The following is a 24,347-nucleotide window of genomic DNA, read 5'->3' on the forward strand; positions in this document are numbered from 1 at the left end:
GAATTCTAATCATTATAGGTTGCAAAGTCCAGTTTGCTTAAATTCAAAATAGTGGCTATTTTAAGTATTGACTGATACAATAAGACTCAGACTTTCAGTAAGACTTTGGTGCATATGTGCTCACTAGCCAAGCTTAGCATAATGTGCAAAAATGGCTCAAAACCTAGGAAAATCTGTGTTAATGTATTGATACTAAAATTCATTTCCAGGAAAATTCTATACAAAACTAATCTTGCACTACCAGATCTGGGTTGCAAACTTTCAGATGAACACTAGATACAGAAACTCTAACTCTTTGCTGCCATTTTGTGGTGATAAGGATTTTTGCAGCCCAGGTCTGGTGGTGCAACCTAATCAGAAATAAATGCTCTTGAAGTCAGGTGGGCTTATTCTCAGGAAAATTGGGTTACAATGGGTCCAATGGGTTAGAACTGCAGTCTGTTTAAAAAATATTTTTAAGTGTGCCCTTGATTAAACTAGAAAAACTAAGCAGTTGATTGCCCTGGTTATTTTTTTTTAATGATATTTTTAAAAAGCTACTATTAAGCCTTATTTCCAATTATTATTAGAATGTTATTACTATTGTTAGCATATTGATTACCACAGTGAATTAATTAGCAATCAGTCCATGGCCAGATGGTGCTAGGTGAAATATAAGAACTATTGTCATATTTTGTTTCCTGTGGTGTCTTCTTACCAACACTGTCTCTTTCAAACTCTGATAAATATTTGTCTGGAGATTGATTTGCTTCTCAATTATCACCCAAGGGCAGTCCTTTAATCAATTATATGGATAGGAAGTACAGCCAAGGAAGGCTCTGAGAGATTCCCAGTAGCCCTATCACTTTTCCAGGCGAGGCAATTTGCCAGATCATATTGGACCAGTGAATATGCCCAGCCAAATAAATTCTCACTCTAGAAACAGGTTGCTTTCTTCAGTCATGACAACTTTTGCCATATGCGAGTTGCCAGGAGTGGTGAATTTTATCATGCTTATGTTGAAACTCTTGCTAAAAACAGGGGGTGCAGAGTGCTTGGAAGGGACATTTTCCATTGTGAAAACATGACCGTGGAGTAGCACTCTCTGCGAACTGCCTCACCTAAGCTCTTTCTCCTTTCTTTCTGGCCCAGGGCCAGTGCTAAGAGGGCATGCTAGTGTTCAAAGGTGCACTTCCCAGTACCTACAGTGCTCACCTTTTAAATGCTATGCTCTAGAGAGCTGTATGATATCTTAAGTGCACTGTGTTTTTTCTATTTAGGAAGCTCGTCAATGTTTAGGGTTACTAGTTTATGATAACCCTGTTAGTTTTTATTGATTGATTTGACTTGATTTAAAAGGCTGCCTGACTCCCGAATAATTCTGAGTGGAGTCATATAATTAAAAGAAAGGAGTATAGTTAAAAAGAGAAGAATGTGCACCCAGAGAAAAAACGTTACATGACAAAAAATCTGCCAGACGCTCAATAGCCAACCTAACCCCAGGCCTGGGAGCATAGCCGTGTTTTTAAAGACTTCTGGAACTCTTGTGGGAGTTGGGCAAATCTCTGGGGACGGATGTTGTGACAGCATTGTTAAAGGATTATAATAGTAGGAACATGGAAGTATGGTGTAGTGTAGCCACTTGCTATCCAACTTGGATTTTTATCTTCTGGAGCTGCCAGGCGCTTCCAAACAGATGGCTCCATCAAAAGGGAATGTGAAATTATCCTGTCTTTTTCACATTATTGGCTTTTACTTTGAAATAGACAAGGAAAACACAAGAAGTAGAAGGTACTTTGCCTGGATCCTCTGCAATGTTCAGTGGATGAAGCAGGGCAATTAAGAAACATAGTCTCTGGAAAGTAACCTTTACCTTCAGGCATTTACTACAAGACATCTGCTGTCCATTATCTGCTGGATCAGGCAGTGAAATCCAGGACTTTTGCATGATCAGCAGGAGACTAGATACCACATGAAAAAGAATCCAGTTCAATTTCTTCACCTGCTACAGTGAATCTGTAGAATAATTACATGCAAATAAGCTTCATGGAATACTTCTTTGAGACTTGTGCATTTCTGCAGGCACAAAAAAGGGCCATGCACATTTGGTTTTTTTAGGCGCTCACTTCCCACGCACACAGAAATGAAGTTTGGCAAACCATTGTACATGGAGTTCTTGACAAATATATGTACAGAAAGAGGCACATTCTTAAAACAATATCAGTTAGCAGGTGCATTAGCATTAGATTAACATCAAATCCGGAAGCAGAGGCTCTTTCAAGTAGGTATCTTTAGAGGATAAGAATGAAGTGGAAGTAACCAAATTTGGCTTAGGTCCAGATGAGGACCTCCATGAAGTTCTGTTCCCATATTTTAGGACTTTAGGGGCCATTTCAGGACTCATAGAAAATCTGTGTTGCAGATATCCAGTAAAGAGAGGAAAGGAATGGGAATAAATAAAGAAGCATTGGTTTGGAGTCACCAGCAGATGTCTCTTTAATTAAGAGTGATCCTAGGGAGCAGGGCTACCTCAATTCTGGTGTCAGAAGTTGGGGAGAAGGGAAGAGAATACAATTTCATTTGTTATGATTTGGTCCACTTTACTCACTTTTGGTTAGCAGGTTCTCAGGAACAGTTTCTCCTGTTTGTGGCTCACGAAAGTACTGCTTTAGTTTGTTGTTGTGGTTCTTGACCTTTTAAAACTGACACAGTATGCTTAGTGTTCCACTTACTGGCTATATTTTTATTATTTTAAGCTATTTTCTTTCTTTCTTTCTTTCTTTCTTTCTTTCTTTCTTTCTTTCTTTCTTTCTTTCTTTCTTTCTTTCTTTCTTTTTGACATATTAGAATTAGTTTGCAAATTACGCAGAAGAAATCTTTTTAAACACAGACTGATTTTCATATGCATATATTTATATGCCTGTCCAATCCCTGACAGTCAGCTCCACTGTATTAGGAAGAGGTACAGTTATTCCTAATAAACACCACCTCCCTCTGAATGGAAAGTCTTAGCTGAACTAAAATTTGGCATGATTCTTTCTCATAGAATTTTCAGTGTTTTCTTCTAAACCCCAAGTTGGGGAAGAGTCAGGTCAATTTTGCCTGTTTATTGTAGCTCTCCTTCTTCCTCCCTCCATTGATGGGTTATTGTTTTAAAAGGCTTCACAAAACTGTTTTTTAAATAAGACAAAAAGGTGTGTTTTTGGCTAATATCCCATATGAAGCAGGAGGTGAGTGGCAAAAAGATGGCAAAGCTGTGCCTTTCATGTAAATTACAAAGATGGAGGAAGTTGGGCTTGACGGATAACCAAACGACTCTGGGTGGGCCCATTTTATTCTTCCCAACCCAACAAAGTTGCAAAGAAATTATTTAAAGCAGCTTGTACCCCAGTGCCTGGCTGTCCACTGCTCCATTCCAAGACATCCTCCTTCCTCATCATGTGACCCCTAGCCAAACATATGCAGCTTGCCCCATGCTTTCTGGGGCATGAGAGGAAAGCAGAAAGACACAGAAATAAGATGTTATTTTGTTACTCAGAAGAAAATAAAGGTGCTGCCAAAGGTGTGGAAAGAATTGCAGAAGCCATGCTCTACATGTCTTCTCCCTAGCTTGTTTAAATCCTCTTACTACAATCCTGAACAGCCAACTAGCACTCTGGGCAAACAGCAGTAGGGTACAGGTAGTCCTCGTTTAACGACCCTTCATTTAGCAACCATTCGAAGTTACAGCAGCACTAAAAAAGCTACTTGCAACTGGTCCTCACACTTATGACTGTTGCAGTATCCCCATGGCCAGATGATCATGATCTGGGCTCTTGGCAACCAGCTCACGCTTATGACAGTTGCAGCATCCTGGGGTCATGTGATTGCCATTTGCAACCTTTCCAGCCAGCTTCCAGCCAGCAAAATCAATGGGGAACTGCGTGAATTGCTTAACAACCACATGATTCACTTAACAACTGTGGTGATTCGCTCAGTGACCACTGCAAAAATGTAAAATTGGGTGTGGTCATGTGATGCCTCGCATAATGACCACCCCATTTAATGACAAATTTTCCAGTCCCTATTGTGGTCAATAAGCGAGGACTTTTCGTGAGAAAAAATATACACTCCCAGCTACAGTTTTCTAAAACACAAGATGGAATATTTTATGATTTACAAAGCCAACTTTACCATTTGATTTTTTTTTAATTAAATGTTTTGATTAATTAACAGAGTGAATAAATAATTTTACTCTCAGCATAACTTGAGAAAAGGTTAACAAAAGATAAGTTAAGCAACTTGGCTAAAAGCTGCAAAATCACTGGGGTGGGGGTGATTTTATCCAATGAAAGTATAGTATGACATGTCAAGATGTCATCTTGAGTTACACAAGGCATTCCTTCCACCCCCCTCTCCTTAACTTGAAATACACAGAAAACAATCTGAGATGGCCAAAAGGACTTTCATGCCAGGTTTTTTCCTTTCAAAACCTTTCCATTCAATGCACATGCTAGATTAACCCTCCCCAACCGCGTGCCTTCCAGATCTACTGAGATTACAACCCCCAGAATCCCCATAGTTGTTAGCCACCTGGCTGGGAATGCTGGGAGCTGTAGTCCCAATGCATCTGGAGAGTACCCAGTTGAGGAGTTCAGCTCTACCCTATTCACACTTTAATTGTTAGAGCTGTGGGGAAGGATTATTCAGCTCCTTGAGTAGCTGGGATGCACAATAAAATAACTGTTTGGTGAGGGGAGAAAATGGGCTTTTGTCTTGCAGTACCAGTTGGTATTATGTAGACTTGTTTGGTTCCTATTTATAAGAGATTGCAATTGGAAACTGGATACAAAACAAATACTGCTATTCCAGTGTAGTTTAACGATTTGTCAGATTATTTCTTGTCCATTTAATTTTTTTTAGCTGACTTTATTCATTGAGCATTAAAAAAAAGCTTTTAACACAGCTAAACCTTCTCTAGCACCCATCAAAGATTACTCAGTGCTCTAAGACCAGGCAAAGAACTTTTCTTAGAGTCACCCTCACCTGTTTTCAGCACTGCTTTGGGAAGTGTTGAGTCTTGTAGCATGGAACTTTTATCTGAAAGTTGCTTCCCCCTAATTCTTTTGTCTTAATGATGGGAATTTTGAATTCTTGCAGAATATAACACAGGAGTGTTTTGCAAGAATCAGTCAATGAAGTTCACCTGCTTCACAGCTTTTCCTGTCTTCAGACTACCAGAGTACAAAGAAGAGATAGCAGTTGGATGTTCATGTTGGACTAACATGCATTCTCTTGCAAAGATGCAAACCATGAAAGAGCCCAAGAGGACTGTTAGGTTCCAGATAGTACATGTCTCTTTTCAAAAGACCATCAACAGTGGTTTAAAAATGCTTAAATAACAGTTAGACAGAAGTAAATACTAGTATTTATAGCAGCTTTCCCCAACATGTTGCCCATCACAGTGGAATTGGCATAATTTCCAGCTGGAGTATCCCGTGCAGGCTAGGAATTCGGAGTGCTGTAGTTCAACAGGCCTGAGGGCACTGGGTTATGGAAAGCTGGTTCAGAGAATAGGGTAAACCTACTGAATCATCAGATTCAAGTATGACAAGTTAGGGAAAGGGTGCCGAGCATGTTTCTAGAATTCTTCCAAGCCTTCATGGTAGCTCTGCTATGGGTCACCTGAGCAAGAGGGAGGGGAGCTTATAACGGAGGAGTCAGCAGCATTCCAAGGGGCCACCCAGCTGCCTTTCCCTTTTTTTCTCAGCAGCCCCCACTGGATCCAGATCCTTTCGGACTGGACTTTTTGGGTACCATCTTCTTCCCCCCGCCTGACTTTAGTCATGTTCTATTCTGCTGATGGACAGACTGGCAGAGTCCCAGGGCCCTTGCAAAATTTGTTCCCAACATTCTGTTGGGTTTGAAAGAGTAGAAAGGTTTACCTTCCTTGTCACTTGTATCTTCGGCTGTTAGTTAGCCTGGTCTCTGGTTCCTAGAGCTTTAGGGAGAATCCCTTCACCTCCTTTCCAGATCGCTTCCTAGACTGCGGTTGTGCCTTCTTTATAAAAACAGTTTTATGTGGGTGCATGTAAAAGTGAGATTGTATAAAAACGTACTCATGTAAATAAATATGTACATAATAAACTAGGCTCACTAACCTCTCACCATGACATAGCTCCAGAGACAAAAGGTCGCATTTGACCCCGCTAATCTTCTGAGAGCAAGATATACATATACTTGGCATGTAACAAAACTTCATGTTAGCAGTTGGGGTGCTTGAATGTAGGCTCTCTTTTGTTCTTTTTTAAGAGCGCTTAGTCCAGTGCTTCTCAACCTTGGCAACTTTAAGATATGTGGACTTCAACTCCCTGAATTCCCCAGCCAGTGTGCTGGCTGGGGAATTCTGGGAGTTGAAGTCCACATATCTTAAAATTGCCGAGGTTGAGAAGCACTGGTCTAGTCAAAGGTAAAGGTTTTTATATGCATTCATTTGAATAGAACCTGAAAGTTTTTAACTTGGCTGCACTGCATGCATTAAAAGGAAACAGCCAACCCACTTTACTTGGTTCAAGGGTTTAGAATCTCTATATAATCTGAAAAGTTAAACATTTTAAGGAGCTAAGCACTTTTTATATATGGAGATTGGAATTCTGTGTAATTCCAGCTTTTGTTCACTGAACTGAAATCTATATAGTTCAGGAATGTTTGAATCAACAGAGTAGCTGACTTTCCTTTCAAACAGAATTCTTCAATGTACTCATCAGAATTCACTGAGCACAACCAATGTCAGTTTTATGATGTGAGCTCTTTCTGTATGCATGCTTAGAGAAAACTGCTACGTTCTTTCTCTCTCTCTGTCTTTTTCTCTCTTTCATACACACACACACACACACAAACAAACCCAGAGGGGAGAATGAAAGAAAAGCAACTTTAAACATTTCTAAAGCTTTAAAACCAGAAAATCAAAAGCTAGATTCTGATCCCAAAATTCAGCAGTATCTGTTGTGGGCAAGAATTATTCTCCATCTAAATTTAAATTTAAATTCAGTACCAAAACTGGGCAGCAGCATGGCCACATGAGTAGTTACTATTTGGAATAACTACTACATGTCTAAAATCTGTGTGTGTGTATGTGTGGGTGTCTGCATGGGCGTGAGAGAGAGTGTGTGTGTTCATATTTGGTGGGAGGTGGTGGTGTGGATTCAGGCCAGGGGTGTCTGCAGGCACCTGGTGTTCTTCCATGGCATTCATGGCAGGATTTAGGAAATTCTTTAGGTGGAATCTGTAAAATGTCAGAATTCTGTTAATGACCTAATCCAGCTACACTGACTTTACATATAGAAAATAATTGGTAAATAGTTTGTGAGGTTCCTGAGGAAGTTGCACATTATGTTGTATAAAATTAAAAAAGCTTCTCATAGAAAATTCAGGAATTTTCCAAAGTAAACGTATGATGAAAATGTTATTTGACATAGAATAACTGCGTTTAAACAAGAGACAACATTAATGATTCTCTGAAGTTGATGTTGTTATTTATTTTACTGCTTGTTGCCATTATTCTGAACTGGTGATTTCTAATAACAACAAAATGTGTTATTTTTTTAATGATAGTGTTTTGTTTTTGTTTTTTTAAAACTTTGGCTTCAAACTTACAGATTTACACACATTTAAAACCCTTGTATTTTCATTTTTCTCAATCTTTTTCCCTTTGAATTGTCCTTTTGGATGTACAACATGAATAGAATTATATAAAAACCATTTGGGAAGATTCAGAGACAACAGTACTGCACATTCTTACTCAGGAGTAAGTCCCAATCAACTCAGTTGGACTTGCTTTTGAGTAGACTTGCACATTGTGTTTGTTTAGTTTGTTAGATTGCTACCCTGCCTTTCTGTCAGGAGCTCAAGGAGGTGTGTGTAGCATTCATTCTTCTAGTTTTCCCCTCACAGCAACCTTGTGAGGTAGGCTGGGTTGAGAGACGGTGACTGAGCCACAGTCACATACTGAGCTTCTGTGGCCAGGGGTGGATGTGAGCCTGGGCCACCCCGGTCCTAGTCTGGCACTTTATTCACTCTCCCACACTGGTGTAGGAGCACCCTTGCAAAGGATCCTGAATGCCTTTCACAGTTTGCTTCCCCCTTAGCCCGAAATGCATTTTTACAGCTAAGAAATCATTGGTGTGCAGTTGTCTTTGCAATCTGGGGCTTTTTGCTGGAAGCGTTAAGGAGCCTTTACAGAGCCAACAGTGTCTGCTTTGTTCCTATAGAAGATTGAGGCTGGGGAGGAAGCTTTCAAGGCGTGTGTGTGGAGGGAGGGAAGGCGGGGGAGTGGAAACAGTATCTTCTTTAAGTTAATACTTACTGGAGTTCTTCCCTGATGAGCAAGCTAGGTGAGAAAAAAGCATCATGGGAAGCTTAATGCCCTGACTTGTGCTAAATAATAAATCAGGCACCCAGATGAGGGCCCTGCATGGTTAAACAGTAATCGCCTTATTTTCCTGGTGAAATATACATGCATGTATGCAAGCAAGGCGGAGCTGGGATTGGCTAGCGACCTCATTGCAGATCCAGGTAGCATCTACTGACAGCTCTGGGTCATGTGATGGCTGCTAGGGTGGCTTTTCCACTCCCAGGCTGAGCTTGTCAGCGAGGGGGTTGGTCCCTGGCATCTTGCAGCTTCCAAGAATGTAGGAAATGAGTGGAGAGGAAGGGGGCTGGTTTGTTGCCTTTCTCCCATCACTCACTCAGCCTTGCTGACCCACCGTAGACTGGAGAGACGCAGGATTGTGGCCCCGGCTGCCAGGGAGCCTGATCACGAGGCGCTGCTTGTGTTGGTTTCGCTAAAGGAGGAGAAGGGATTAAACTGACATGCACAGCGTGCCTTGGCTGCTGAGGGGCACTTAGCCGCTGATGAATTAGATTGATCTTCTGCACTCGCACACTCCAGGAGGAGACAAAGGAAGCGGGGCAAAATGCAATCATGTTTGCTGTAGCCCACGTTCTGCAGCGACCCTCAAGATGGAAAGGCAGGCTCTCCATCGTGAAAATGCAGAGCAGCATCTGTCTGTGAATGCCCAAATTCTGCTTCAGCGCTTCCAGGGTTTTCTGTCTCAGGAATCCCCATCGCCTACTTTTTTCTTCTTTGGGGGAATCCTGAGTCTGAGAGAAAGCTTTCTTCTTCATCTGTGGTGTTGCCTCTTTTTTTTTTCTTTTTTCTTTTTGTGCTACAGCATGGAACCTCTTTTGTTTTAGTTAAATTCAGACTTCTCAAGCTGTCACCTGACAGTCTTGTGGCTCTGGATGAATGTGGATCATTTCTATTATTAACCTGATTTGGCAGCTGGTCCACCTAACGGGAGTTACAGAAATTCTGAAAAGTGGAGCCCACTTTGAGGGACAAAGATGCTTTCCAGGTATGATAAAATACTATGGTCTGATTATTTAGGCTATATATATTTTATGTAACTAATTGTGTAGAAATAATTGTGCTTTTAAAAAAAAATGTAATATGAGCACTGTCTCAAAATTAATTTGCTTACAGCACAATTCTCTGCTTGTCTACTCAGAAGCAAGCTCCACTGAACTCCTTGGGACTGACTTCCAAGTAGTTGGTTTAGAAGATTTGGCAATTTATCTTCTGTACTTCTTACTAAGATATTTGCTGCAGAAATAAAAACTGCTAGTAGTTTTAATCCTGATGGCTGATTCTTGTTTAGGTCAGGCTGCTTTACATAGCAAGGACTATTTCCTAAAATAATAACTGGTAAAAGTGTTCATGTGTGTATTAAAGCTTTTAGAATTATAAAAGGTAAACTCAATAGTTTATAAGTCCTCCTATTTTATCATACAAATTTATGGGGCATGCTCTTTTGGAAGTTAAGCATTTCTGAATTATGGGGAGATACATTTAAAGCACGTGGTTAACTTTTCCATTGAATTTAACACAATTTTTAAAAATGCTTAACTTGAGCTGGATTACTCCCCATCATCAAGTTAATACTTTTAAAGTTACAGTCATTGAATTGGAAAAGAATCTATCTGAATCTATATAATCTACTTTACCCAGTGCTGTTATATTGGTTTTTAAAAATGGAGAATGGGAGAGCCAACAGGAGAGCTTGAATTTGGAAGGCAAACGGGGATGGAATTTGAATAGGTCCCTCGGTAGTAGAGGTGTTTTGAGTTTGAAGTGTTTTGGGCTCAAACTGCTGAAAACAATTGTTCCAACCATTTTTGGGAGTGTTTCAGACCTGTTTTGAATTCAGATCAAGTACTGGAAATGGGGTTGTTTTGAGTTTGGAATGCTTCTGGAATGGTTAGAACAACCCATTACAAATCCTGGACAGCTGTTTCAAAATTGAAATATTTTGTGTATCCTTACTTAGACACTCAAAAAAATCTGGAGAGGGAGGGCCTAAGAAGTGAGAGACAAATGGAAAAATAGGAGGGAAAATCAGGTGAAAAATCAAGTGAAGTCAGCAGCTGAGAATATTCAGAATTTAAGGCAGATAAAAATTTAGAGACAGCTTAAAAAGTATTTAATTATTTCTTTTTATAAGGCTGTTGGATGAGGTATAGCACAACACCTGTATGCTATATAAAACAAATCAAGGGTCTTTGAGTTAAGTTGGTGCAGCTAAATTAATAGATGAGTGAAGCTGACTGGATGCTACACTTGCATCTGAAGAAGTAGCTTGTTACCTACAGATACTTGTGCTATGTCAAATTCAAGTCAGAGGAACTGTCACTGTAGACAACGTATATCAAAGTAACCTATATGCAACTGCAGATATGCAATATATGCCCTTTCTTTACTAAAAGTAATTAAATACTTTACCCTCTGAACCTTGCAATACAGTACATTAATTTCTAACTGATAAAAAAGTATTTGAGAATTGAAGCAGAACACATTTCTTCCAACCTGGCTTTTCTGCCAGTTGGTATCATTAACAAAACATTCCTATGGATTGTAAATATGGAATACAGAATTCCCAAATTTTGATCCAAGCTCACTTAGCTTCTGACTCTAATGAAGGAGAAAGACCCTTAAGTGCCTCCCCGAATAGTAAAGATTACCGGGGCAGAGGGCAAGGTGATATTGTCCATCTTTCTTTTCTAGAGATGAAAGTAGATTGCTGAAAAGAAGGCAATCCTAGAGATTGTGAAGCTTTGGAGAAGAAATCTCATAATGATCAATATTTCTTGCTTATCATGAGATTTTGACTGGTGAGACTTGGTGGAGGCTTTCACCCACCCATGGCTGGCCTCTGAAGACAAGTAAGAGAGTCCAAGGAAAGCTTATCATTTGTAAGAATTCCAAATTCTTCTAATGATCTTTGTTTCTATAGATAGCAGATAAATAGGAGGATAGGAAGTAAGAACCACCCAGTAGAACTGTGGCTTTGGGAAGTGATACCTACTCTTTGCTTTGATTGTATGGTACCATGAAAATTCAGTTTGAACACCTTGTCTCTTAGTCTATCTTTTTTAACTAGTCTGGCTTCCCAGCCACAACAGTCACTCAAAAGCTAGAGAGCTGGACCAGTAAAATAGACTAAAGGGACAAGATGGTCACTCATTCATTCACACTGATGCCTTTTTATGTAGACTTTCTCAACCTGTTGCCTTCTAGATGTCCCATCAGATTTAGCCATCTCTCCATGCTTTTTCCAGCTGTGAAGTTTCCACTGCTTTCTTTGAGTCTCATATTTTTACACTGGTATCTTTCAAAATCTGTTTGGAAGTCCCATGTTTGAAAACTCTGGCTTTTGGTTAGTATTTGCCATTATCTCATGTTAGTGAAGTAGGGATGAACTTCAAAAATAAGTTACTTACCTAAGTTTTATTTTTTAGGAGCTGGAGTTTAAAACGTAGGTAGGGCTTTAAAACAAATTCCTTAACAAAAGTTCATTCCAGAGAAATAGAATTTACCTGAGGACTGAATTGAAGTGTTCTGCCCTGATCATACATTTTGTCATGATTCATTCTTTCACAAAAGCATTTATATTTCTGAATTCTGTAGTTATAAAAGTAATAATCACAAATGTAATTATGATATACTCCTGTGTACATGTGTTTGCAATCTGAAATATCCAAGAATATTTTGAAGATTTCTGATTAACCTACCATGATGTTTCTATTTCTACCTTATTCTTAAGATTCTTCTGTCTAGTTCTAAACTGTACATGATATACCTTGCTACTGTGGGTTCCCCCCAAATTTAGTTTAATCCTAGCAATCTAGGGAAAATTTACATTATTACTTCAGTACTTTCATGAACATTGGCTTGTATTGTAAAACTTCTATACAGCCTCTTAGAACATTAGATTATCTACCTTATCTTTCTACCCTTAGTAATTTTTCATCCTTCCTCTGGGAATCTTAAAACAGATTTCAGTATGAACCATGAGGTAGCTCAAGCTGAGAGAGGCCCAAGGGCACCTACTGGATTTCAGATATGAGTGAAGATTAGAAAATAAGGTTTCCAACATCTAAGTTCAGTTCGATGATGATGATGATGATGATTTATTAAATTTATATGCCATATGCTGCCTGACTCCAAGTGACTCTAAACATTTAAAAACAAAGAACAATGCAAAAAACACAAAAACAGCACAAGACAAAAGAACAAAAATGGCAAAGAAAACAAACCCAGAGAGGAGCAGAAAGGAAGAAAGGGATGTCAGGTGTCCTCGCCAAAGGCCTGGGCAAAGAGCCAGGCCTTTAAGGCTCTTTGAAATACCAGTAGGGTGGGAGCTGTCCAAATGCTGGGGAGAACCTCGTTCCAGAAGGCATGCGCTGCTACAGAGAAGGTGCACTTCTGGGGTCCAGACAGATGGCATTGTTTAATTGATGGAACCCACATCACACCAAACCTGCCAGATCAAACCAGCTGGACAGATACAATAGGAGACAGGCGGTCCTTCAAGTGACCAGGCCCTATGCCATGTAGGACAAATAGGTGGCAACCAGCACCTTGAATCGCACCCAGAAGCAGACTGGCAACCAGTACAGGTCGCAAAGCAGGGGTGTTACATAGGCATACTGAGGCTTGCCCATTACTGCCTAGGCTGCTGCTTTCTGGACCAGCTGAAGCTTCCAGATGGTCTTCAAGGGTAGTCCCATGTAGAGCGTGTTACAATAGTTAAGCTGTGAGGTGACCAGGGCATAAGTAACTGTCTGAAGGGCCCCCTTCAATCTGCAATTGAAGCTGGGCAAAAGCCTTCCTGGCCACAGCTGCCACCTGCTCATTGAGCAGGAGCTGTGGGTACAGGAAGACCCCCAAATTGTGCACCATCCTTGAATGGGGAAGTGCAACCCCATCAAAGTTCAAAGTTGGAATATCCCCAGATCTGGGCAGTCCAAACACCCACAGCCAGTCAATCTTGGTAGGATTGAGTCAGAGACCGTTCCTCCCACATCCAAACCCACATAGCCTCCAGGCACTGGGACAGAACCTCAACAGCCTCACTTTTCTGGCCTGGAGTCGAAATAATTGGGTATCATCAGTGTACTGATGATAACAAACCCCAAACCATTGGTTTCATGTAGATATTGAAAAGGAGGGGAGAGAGAATAGAGCCCTGGGGCACCCCACAAGTGAGGGGCTGGGGGACGATCTCTCCCTACCAGCCAACACTGACTTATGAATGTATCACATTTGGCTCAGAGGAGATGATGCTTTGGAGTAACTTAAGTAGATTTAAAGTCCTGTAGTACTATATAGGCAAAGATTTATGAACTGATCTGAAATCAGTGCTGATATAAATACCCAATATAAAATATTTTATTAAAATATTATTAGTATGCTTGAGTCTCAGAAATGAAAAAGCATAAAAATTGGTTGTAAGTTGTTACAGGTGAATGAAGCAGAAACTGCAGTTGACTAATCAGGTGAGGAGTTACAGTGCACAGCATCTTTCATCTTTGGATTGTGCTAACTGAGCGTAATATACCATGCATATTGTGCTAATAAATGAATCAGTGGGTTGTCAGTACCTTCTCCCTACCCTGTTTATTATTCATTTCTAAATCTGATGGCTGCTTTTATGTTAAACCGCATTACCCATGCTGCCGGTTACGAATTTTATCATTAAAAACTGCATACATTAAATCCTTTTGAATGAAATGAAATTTAGGCAGTTCATTCTTTCAGTAGCCAATTGCTTGTTGTTAATGGCAAATTTTCCGTTGCCTTCATAATTTGGGCTTGAGGCCACTAACACTATTGATACATATCTTTTTTGTAGGGGTAACTCTTCTGCCCTCTACTTTCTCACCAACCACTCCTGGATTCCAAATTACATTTCAACAGTTACTAAAAGAAAAGACAGCTTTCCAAGGTGCTACAATGTCTGTACTGTAATATTGAGTCATAAACCTATTTTCTACCTACTGTTCTGCCACAAACCCTCTGCATATATTACCAATCACAAATGTGGCACTCCTAATTGAAATGCACATCTACAGTACATACTATAGAATTAATATGTTAAAAATCTACTGTATTCCAAATCCAAATTCACAGTCCTAAGCAATGCTGTGCAACTTACTGCCCATATAGTATATCAACATCATAACAATGGATGATACATGCAGCGACGTGTAATTAGATTACTGCTACTTAGCAAAAGGCTTCTTTCCTTATCTATTAGGATGTAGCTGGATGGGCTTATTCTTTCTATTGTGTTCAGCAGTGGGCATTGTTGGAAAAAGCCAAGGTACCATATGAAATGGACCAGGAACCTGTTCTGACATGAATGTTCCTATCAGTGTTCTAAAAAGGTGCTAACATGAAAGGCACGCAGAACAGATAAGCCAGCATAAACTAAAAATAACATTTGCGTAGATGTCCTTAAAAATAGTTTGAACCAGTGATTCATTGCCAGGCAGTTTTCATAACTTTAGTTAATATTATGTTGGAACAAATAGTCTGATTGCTGTAACTTTCTAGATAATCAGCCACTGTAACTATGCATTATGAAAACGTATTGCTATTAGATTTCCTTTTGAAAGTATTAAATCTGGTATGAGGAGTTTATACTTCACATAGCAAATATTCTAAAATTATTTAAAAGTCTATGTCTTGTAGACAGAACTCATCAGCTGCCCTTTATGGCTTCTAGCACCTAGCTGACCTTGATTGATCTGGGAAATAAACAGGGTCTGATTAATACTTGGATGGAGAGCCACCAGGCTCTTAGCTAGAATAGAAGGGGAAATACATCCCACAAGAAAACAGTGACAAAACATTTCCATAAGGCTGCCAAAAATATTGCATGAGTCAAGCTTGACTGGAGGGCACATTTACTTTTTAGTTGAGAAACTTGGTTGGATTAAATGAGTTGTAAAATTAAAACACACCTGTTTGCTCTTTTTCCATCTATAGAATAGGAACAATAGGCATATGATGAAGAATAGGTATGGAGATCATTCTTGGTAGGATTGTAAACTAATATTTTGATGTGATAGATACAAATAGGAAAATGCATGTTTTGTAGGCATTTATAAACAAAGGCCAACGGAAAGGCTTTAGAATAGTTAATAGTTAAATGTTTCCATAAACCAGTGTTTTTCAAACTTGGCAACTTTAAGATGTGTGGACTTCAACTCCCAGAATTCCCCAGCCTAAACTATAGACAATAGGAAGATTTGTCTAGATGAAAATTGAGATTTTTTTTTTTTTAAAGCAGGATAGCTATCTAAAGATCACATATATTTTTATATTTGAAAAATCTTGTGGTGGAAATGCTATATAGAAAGAATAAAAGAGCTAATGATTTCAGTAAGACTTGGAGTGCTGGGATGTAGTTTGTGTGATCTGAAGTTAAAAGTGTTCTATATATATATTTTTTTTAATAGAGAATATCTAAAAATGGTCCTAAAGAATTACAGGTAAAATAGTATTTTGAAAGACCGATTTCATATGCTGTGTTATATTTAACCAATTCTCCTGTGCCATCTTTTTTTTTCCATTTTTTCATTTCCCATCTCTGGAAGCTCATGAAATACTTTTTGATTTTGAGCCAATTTGAAAATCCAAGATATAAAAGAGATGATAAATACTGGCAATAGGAGATCCACCCAGTTCTGTATCCTATTTCTCTTTGATGGCCAGAACTATACGCTTCAAGCTATTTTAAGGAAGCTTTGTTTACTTTGCACATCTGCAAGAATCAGAAGAAAGTATTTTAATTACTTAACAAATAGCTTTGGGTTTTGGCTTCCTTGCTCAAGTTGCCTATAGGAAGGGATCGTAGCAGAGATCAAGGAAGATAATAAACAGGAGGGAGGCTGAGAAACAGAAATGTTACAGCCATATTGGAATAACCTAATTTGTGTTCACCTTACGGGAGCCTTCCTCAACCTGGTCCCCTTCAGATGCATTGAACATCAGTGCACATAATCCTTAGCCAGCATATCAGTTGGCCAATAGAGCCATTGGCTTCGGATTGTGAATGTTGAACTCCAAGACATGGAAAGTACCAGATGAGGAAGAGCCACTGTAAACTCAGGACTTCAAATCACTGTTGTTATACAACCAGTTTATAACAAGCCAGAGGTAATCTTTAACAATCAGAGTACCAAATGATGCACCTTTTTTGCTATATCCTGTAAACTCCTCAGAAACAAATTGGGTGTTAAATTTTTTGGTAGAGAGTCAACATCATCTCATGTGAACTGAAAAACCTGCATAGGTCACTTCAGTGTGGAGAATGATGGGAAGTAAGAGTGGGAGATCCAGATACCAATTCTGCTTAGCCATTAAATTCTGTTTGGCCTAGTCACTGTCCTCAGCCAAGCCTTCTCTCAAGGGTTGTGGTGAGGAAAAAAATGGGGAAAAGGCTTTGAGCAACTTGGGATATGAAGATATAGACAGATAAAAGTATTTTAACTGGTCATTATAGTTCTATTATTCTTTATCTTCTATATCCTGCTTTAGCCCTATCATATATTGCATATGCACCATGGACGAAAAAAGAGGGAACAATTAATTGGAATTGTTCTTCCTCTGATTTGTAGTGATATGTCTATTCTATTTCCAGTTGGATTTGTTTGCTGCCCTTTAAAATCCATTTTCATTTTTTGTGAGGATTTGGAACTATTGTATTTATTTTAACCTAAGAACAGAGATAATCTGAAAGGTGGGTTAAATATTCACTTTTTTTTTTTTTTGGTAGAATTGATTAAAAATCCAGGTACAGATAAAGTAACTAAACATAATTAACTGAATTATATAATGGCTATTTACTTACTCCTCCCATTTTAAAAAAGGGGGCAGATATTTAGAAATAATACCTATCCCCAATTCTTACCAAAATACTGTTCATTTTTGGCTTTAACCTTCTGAATTTTCAGCTTAAATCTTGGACATAATGTTAAAGTTTTACAAATGTGGAATGAAATACAGGCTTTTAAAGCAAACTCAGAATTCACACATTTATACAAAAGCGTTTTTTTTTAAGAAAGAAAAAAGGCTAATAGTCTTCAGTAGAATTCAAAATTTGGAGGAGATCCCATCTGTTGATGATGTTTAGCATTGCATTTGCTGAAATAATTGCTTTTATGTTAGGCACACTTTTCACATGTCTTTGTCACGTGTCTGCAGACATGCTCCTTGGCAGCTGTGAGAATCCCGTTGTCTGGCTCTTTTGTGTCCTTGTCAGTGTTCCCGAATCTCCTCCTTTGGATTTGCCACTTCATTTTCTCTGGATTCCTGGGATGGTGCTGCAGCTGCCAAAGAATGTTTTTTGGTGAAGGAAGAGTCACACTATGTAACACTGATAATAGTCTGCTGGAATAATCTTATTCCAACCCAGTCAAAGGTAGTTAAAATATCATGAACACAGCTGGAGAAGTAACCGAAGTAACCCACTTTGCCGTAGCTGAATCAGATATGCTGATAAATGCAGCAGAATTTCTCTGTTTGGTTCATTCTCCTCTAAAGACATTTTGAGAGACCTTTCTGGCTTTTTGCTCGTCAGTGTCAAGTAGCCGTCAAGTCAGTGTCAAAATGCTAACCAACTGAGTCCATGCTCTGATCTAGGGTGTGTGGGAGAGAGAGCATCAGAGAAGTGGCTTCCTGAAACAAATTATGTAAACAGCAAGGGAGGAAAAGCTTGAGGGACTCCATGGCTTCTGGAATTCTTTCCAACCTTTTTACCGGCAGTGGCATAGGAAGCAACTCCATTTCTTCTGTGTAACTGTGTTGCATCTGTGTGGAGGTTTCTGGGCATGTCATGTCTGTATTTGTTTATATGTACGTATGTTCTGTTATATGTATGTATATGTATGTGTGGGAAGCACAAGGTGGGCTCTGTATGCTGTGCTTTGGGTCATGTGATCAGGAGGGAGGAGTGGAGTTCAGAATGGAAAAGTTGCTAATGTTCCAAGATGCTGCCCAATTGCTTCTCCTGTGGGGATGCATTCTGGGAAATATAGTGGATTTTTTCCCCTCCACAAATACAGTCTATTTTCAAACTAGATTTTTCTTTTGCCAGCTTCTCGCTCTGCACCAGATCTGGTTCTGTTATTTCAGATTTTGGGAATTTTTATCATGTTGACAGTTATCTAGATGGGCAGTCTCCTTCCATAATTTTCATTGGATTAGAAAGAATAAAAGGAGTTCATGAGTAATTGTTAGGTTAATAATATTGTGGGGGGAATATAGGTTTATTTCTGCTTTTCTTCAACTTGTGTTGGAGTAGATCTCTATCATTTTGGTTTGGAAGATACTATTATCCAGCATATCTGAATTATGGCAGCAGAAGGCTGATTCAACAGAAATGCAAAAAAATCTCATGTGACTGGCCCGAGCACTGCATGGAACTATTAAAGTACCCTCCCATTTGTGTGTGTGTGTATTCATGCTGATATTTTAAGCAAGAATCTTACAGTTACTAATTGATTTAGGGTTTTTTTATGCTTATATCTGCATAATGTACTTCACAGAGATTTGGGCATTTGAACTGGGAAGGAAGAGATAATTTTACATTTCTTCTACCAGAAGTCATACTTTCCTCTCAGAAAGTGCTGTTGCTGCAAACTGTGGTCCACTTTAACCCAAAAGGGATATGGTTTTCTGTCTGTCTGTTGTGTTTGTAGGCAGCAGTGTAAGAAGTAATATACCAGACAGTTGTCTTTGTGATAGTATGTTTTTCAGTGACTAGTTGAGAAATTGAAAGAATGTGACTTCTGGAGAAAAAATGGCAACTGAAAATGGCTCCCCTGAGAGCAGAGCTGATGACTGCAGCGAATACACTGGCTCTTTGGGATTCCTCTCCAGACAAGGAGAGGACTTGGGATCACCCACATGTGCTGCAGACAGTTGCTCCTCACAAGGAGACTGTAAGACAGCAATCTCTGGTGGGTTTAGGGTTTAGGGTTCTGGGAGATGAGGGATCATCATCTTTGCCCTAATTGCGGTCGGTGCCTTTCCAAAGGATGCTGGGTTTGCATCCTTCTTTTCTTAATCACTTTTGGAAATTGCTTGTTAACTGCTTTTCAGATATTAGGAACCTTTCATGAAAGAAGTTTAAAATACAAATTTAAGGATTTGAAAAATTATATTTTTGGAATAAACAAACATTAGTTTGGGAAAGTTACAAACGGACTAGGAGTCCAGATGGATTTGAAATAAGATTTTGAAACTAATTATAAGAATCCTTCCCATGGGAAAATGCTGTTATTTTGTATATTTAAAAAAAATATGAGACTTTCAAAGTTGGACACTAGTGGGAACCAGAAGGAAATAAAGATTAAAATTAAATTTGACTTACTAATACAGAATGGAACAAAATACTTTAACATTGGATGTATTGAAGGATATTTGTGAACAAGGGATCCAGAAGTTAATTTTAAGAGTGTCTGCCTTTATAGATAGACTGTGTTTGGAAGATGATATGGAAGAGGAACAAGTTTTACCAGATAGGACTGAGACTGATTTGAAAGTGGATTTAAAAATGATGGGCTATGGGAATGATGTGGAAGGAGATGCTACGCTGGATATACAAATGAAACCGGCTGATGTCTTAACAAACCAAAAGAGTGACCTGGATAACTTTCTTATATTGGATTTACAAAAGAGACTTGTTAAAGTTTTGAAGAATTTTGTGAGAAAGGACAAAGAAAAAATGAGAAGAAATCAAATTCTAGGACATTATTTGAGGGGATTAAGGATCAAGATTGTTAAAACTAAAGGGAAGGAATATAAAAAGATCAAGATTGTTAAAAGTAAAAGCAAGGGATATAAAGTTGGTTTATTTGATCAAGGTTAAAAAAGATGTGTTGTTATCTCTGGAACCCTTAATGGACTTTTGCTGACCTGAACTGAATGATGAGGCTTTAAAGATTTGTTTATAGATAAGAGATGAGATATGGGAAGAAGAGAGCATTTGTTTTATTTTAAGGGAAGGTGATAAGTTACTAAAATTGTTTATACTTGTTGTTATGAAGGGGCAAGTCATTTCTTTATATATTTGGGTTTTTTTCTTTACTATATTCTTATTTTTTCTTTTCTATTTTTCTTTTTATCTTTTTCCCTTCTCTGAACTTTCTATTTTTTCTTTTTCTTTTTTTCTTTTTTTGGGTTTGTATTAATTCTTATCTTTTTAATTGTAATGTTCAATAAAATTACTTACAGTCGAGAAATTCAGAGAATGTGTATAGTAGTCTAAGAATTAGTCAGACTTGAAGTTCTGCCTGTAAAATTTCCTTTTTCTAAAACTGAAATCCTGAGCTGCAGAATTAGAAGTTAGCAGTTTAGATACATTTTACTAATACAAACATTTGCATTCACTGTTCAATGTATCAGTATGTATTACAGTAAATAGCAGGTACAATAGAAAGGGTATCTGTAGAAGTATGAGCTTTGTTTTATCAATAAAGGTGCATTATAAAAGGATACTTTTCCCAATGAAGCATAACAACAAAAGGTGGAACATGTTTGCTCAGATTTGGATTTTTTATTCAAAAGTATGCTATCTTTGCCTTTTTCTTTTTACTCTGTTGTAACTTGCTTGAATTGATATGGCATTTATTTGCATTCTGCTATACAGGGGACAGAAGGCAGTCTCCAATATCTGGCATGATCTATATTTTTTACAATATATTAATCAGCTTTGTTACTTGAAGCAAAAGAGGAAATGATTGGTGTACCTATCTGATTTTCAAAGTTTATTGCTATTAGGGCTGTGCTATGTATGCTTTGACAATGGTTAGGAAATCTTCCTTGATTAAAGAAAAAACAACATCTAACTTTCTGGCTGACTGGAAACCCCTTATAGACTTTTTGCATGAAACAGAAAAAAATGCACTTATGATTTGTGGTTTTGATGATTAAAAAAAAAAGAGATAATAGAAAAAGAGAGCTTTTTTGTAATCATAGAGTAAGAGATAACTTCGTTATTTACTTATATTCGCCGCAAAGGAAATTGGAAGCTGCTTCTTTCATTTCTTTTTATCTTTTCTTTCTGCACTTTTGTCTTCTTTTCTTCCTCCTTTTTTTCTTTATTTTCTTTATACTATATTAGTTTGTGTTTTTATGTTCTCTTTAAAACTTTTAATAACATTTATATGAAAATGGTTAGGAAAAAGTGCTTTGGACCTTGGGAGAACACAGAGTCTGTCTGTTTGTTAAAGCAGGCCCTGTACCTTTGAAAAAAGGTACAACTGTTTTAAGGAACTGATTCTTAAAAATTAATGCTGTTATTAAAGCAGCTTCACCTTTTCTTCAGGTTTGCACAGAAGCCAAGAAAAAGGCATCTTTAATGACTAGCAGAGAGTTGCTATATTTAAGCTTATATAAGGCCCATAAGAGCATTTAAATAATTTTTGAAGAGCGCATAGCCCGTCAGTCTCTCATGATAACTTATTTGGTGCTCCATTATTTACTTTGTTAGTAAAATATTGTTTGCTTGTTTTTTTTCCTTCCCTTAATTGATTGATCTTTGCTTGTTACCTTTTTTTGAAAGGTTCCTTCCTTACAGTGTTCATAGAAATGTATTTGTCCTTTTTAATTTATCTAAATCTTTCACTTTTTAATATTCTTGTCATGACCCAATAATATTTCTTGCCTCTCCTTATTTCTCTTTTCCTTCTAAAAATAAATAGCAATACTCCTGTCTTTTAACTTTGTATATTTTTGTAAAGATTGTATACGTTTTTTTGTACTTGTAAGCTACCTGGAGTCACTTATACAGTGAGATCAGCAGCATATAAATTTGATCAGTCAATCAGTCAATCAATCAATAACATGTCATTCCTTGTTAAGTGGCTTCCATAGCATGAGAGCATAAACATACTGCTTATTTCTAATCAAAAACTGCTATGATTAGAATAGATTCTATTCCATACCACACTAGAAAACTTTCACTTATGCAGTGGGATTTCCCCCCGTCCCGCCCCCAAGGAGCAAATCCTCTATTCCTAATCTTCTAGATTAAAGTTGTGTTGATAATGGTGATGAAAGAAAGAGGAATCTCTTTCTGTCAGGAGTTTCATTATGCTAACATACACACAGGTTGATCTGAAAAAAAGCGGACTCTGCACCTGCGGGAAAAATGCTCGGAAGAAAAAAAATAGACAGGTTTTAATATAATTGCTTTACATTGGCTTTAATACTGAATTTTTATAGAATTAAACAATTTCATTTCCGTTTTCTTCCTTTTTGAATTTCTTGTTCAGAGTTGGTCTGTATATGTTAAGGATTCTAGTTTAGCCCATGTCATTTGAGCCATCCATTGAGCCAACCAATACCATTTGTTTGGTATTAAAAGTAAGTTTGTCTACTTTTGACTGGCATACAAGACTAAAAAGGAGGTATAATTGTATTATGCAGTTTACATGCATAGCAGATTTATAACTTTTTGGAAAGACTTTGTAAGTCTTACAATTAAACATTTCTTCTGAGTAAATCAATACTAATTACATAGTTGTAGGATTAACATTAAAGTCTGTTCGTATTGCTTCTAGATGCAATATCTTTCCTTGTAAATTCTAGGAGTTTTAATGTTTTATAAAACTTGTAGCAGAGTATCCATCATCTATCTATCTATCTATCTATCTATCTATCTATCTATCTATCTATCTATCTATCTATCTATCTGAATGTTTCATTATATAGTTGTCTTATAAATATATTGCATACTTTGAGTCTTATCAACTACTTTCTTTAATTGAATTGTTCCGTTTAGTTACATTATATTGGCAGAGAAATAATATTTACCTTTCATTTTTTTCTATTGCCTCTGGAAAGAAAGAAAATAGAACTGAAGATTAAAAAGCAATATTAAATAATTAACTTTGTTTACTTAAGAAGTATATCATTCATTTACTTCTGTGTTTTTACCCTAGCCTCCTCTATTTTCTCCAGCTTTGCATGTATCTGTGTATCCTCCTTCCTCAACTTTTCTGCACTCTAACTTCTGTATCAATAAGAAAAGCCCATCAGTATTTTAGAATTCCTTGAAAAGCTAATGCAGTTACAGGTAGTTGTATTATTGGTCTGCTTTCACTGAAATACTAAACCTGGGACAGTAGTACTTTAGGTGGCTGCTTATGTGACTGAATGATTTTTCATATAAAAGTTAAAGTTAAAAATTAATTTCTCCACTTTGGAAGTTTGTTGTCAGGAGGACGTTCCTGACATCCCCATATTCCACTAGTTAATTTAACCCCAATGAGGGAAGTAGATACTAAGATGTATGAATAATAGTGAAGTTAAATTCCATGGGGTTGCCTACATTGCTAGTGTCCATAATCAATTACTACAAACCATAAAATGCAGATGAACTGAGGAGGAAAAAATACATTGCACAGATGCATGTGGAGTAAGAGGTCAAGAAAATAAAGGAAATTAGAGGGGAAAAAACCCTAAAGTAAATAAAGATCAAGAGAAATCATCATTTCTCTCATTTTTGCACTGGTCAGACCACGCCTAGAACATAGGAAGGGCACTGACAAAGTGCATCATGTGCAGAAACCACCAAGATGATAAGGAGTCAGGAAGAAAAACAGGAAGGAAAACCTTGCCAGGAATGGTTGGAGGCACTGAATATGTTGAATACGAACAAGAGAAAACTGGAGGGAGACATATCTGCCTTCAAATAACTGAAGGCTGACAGGGAGAACATGGGGCAGAGTTATTCAGAATTGTTCTAGAAATTAGGGCTAGAAGTAATAGATTTAAATTACCCAAAAGTAGACTTTGGGTGGGTAACAGGAAAAAAAATCCTAATCATAAGAACTGTTTAATATGGAACAGACTGCCTTGGAAAGCAGAAGACTCATCTTCACTGGAGGTGTTGAAATGGGCTGGATGGTAATCTGTCAGGGATGCTATAGTAATGGATTCTTGCATGAACTGGATTAAATGATCTTCAAAATCC

At 37.9% G+C, this 24,347-nt stretch overlaps 1 protein-coding gene across 4 annotated transcripts in view; it reads left to right on the forward strand.

Moving 5' to 3' along the window:
- The window catches only part of FNIP1 (folliculin interacting protein 1), a 104,690-nt gene that overhangs the window by 22,195 nt on the left and 58,148 nt on the right, over positions 1-24,347 (forward strand). The window contains exon 1 of one of the 4 annotated variants that reach the window (XM_007420948.3): positions 8,660-9,374. The exons of the other annotated variants lie outside the window; for them this stretch is intronic. Coding sequence (XP_007421010.1) covers positions 9,364-9,374 — 11 coding nt within the window. The 5' untranslated portion in view covers positions 8,660-9,363. Of the gene's footprint in view, positions 1-8,659; positions 9,375-24,347 lie in introns of those variants that run through there. 4 annotated transcript variants of the gene reach the window in all.

Source organism: Python bivittatus, unplaced genomic scaffold (genome assembly GCF_059951505.1).
Source record: "Python bivittatus isolate LINGU-HERP-01145 unplaced genomic scaffold, Pbiv_v1 ctg000080_np1212, whole genome shotgun sequence".
Taxonomy (NCBI): Eukaryota; Metazoa; Chordata; class Lepidosauria; order Squamata; family Pythonidae; genus Python; species Python bivittatus.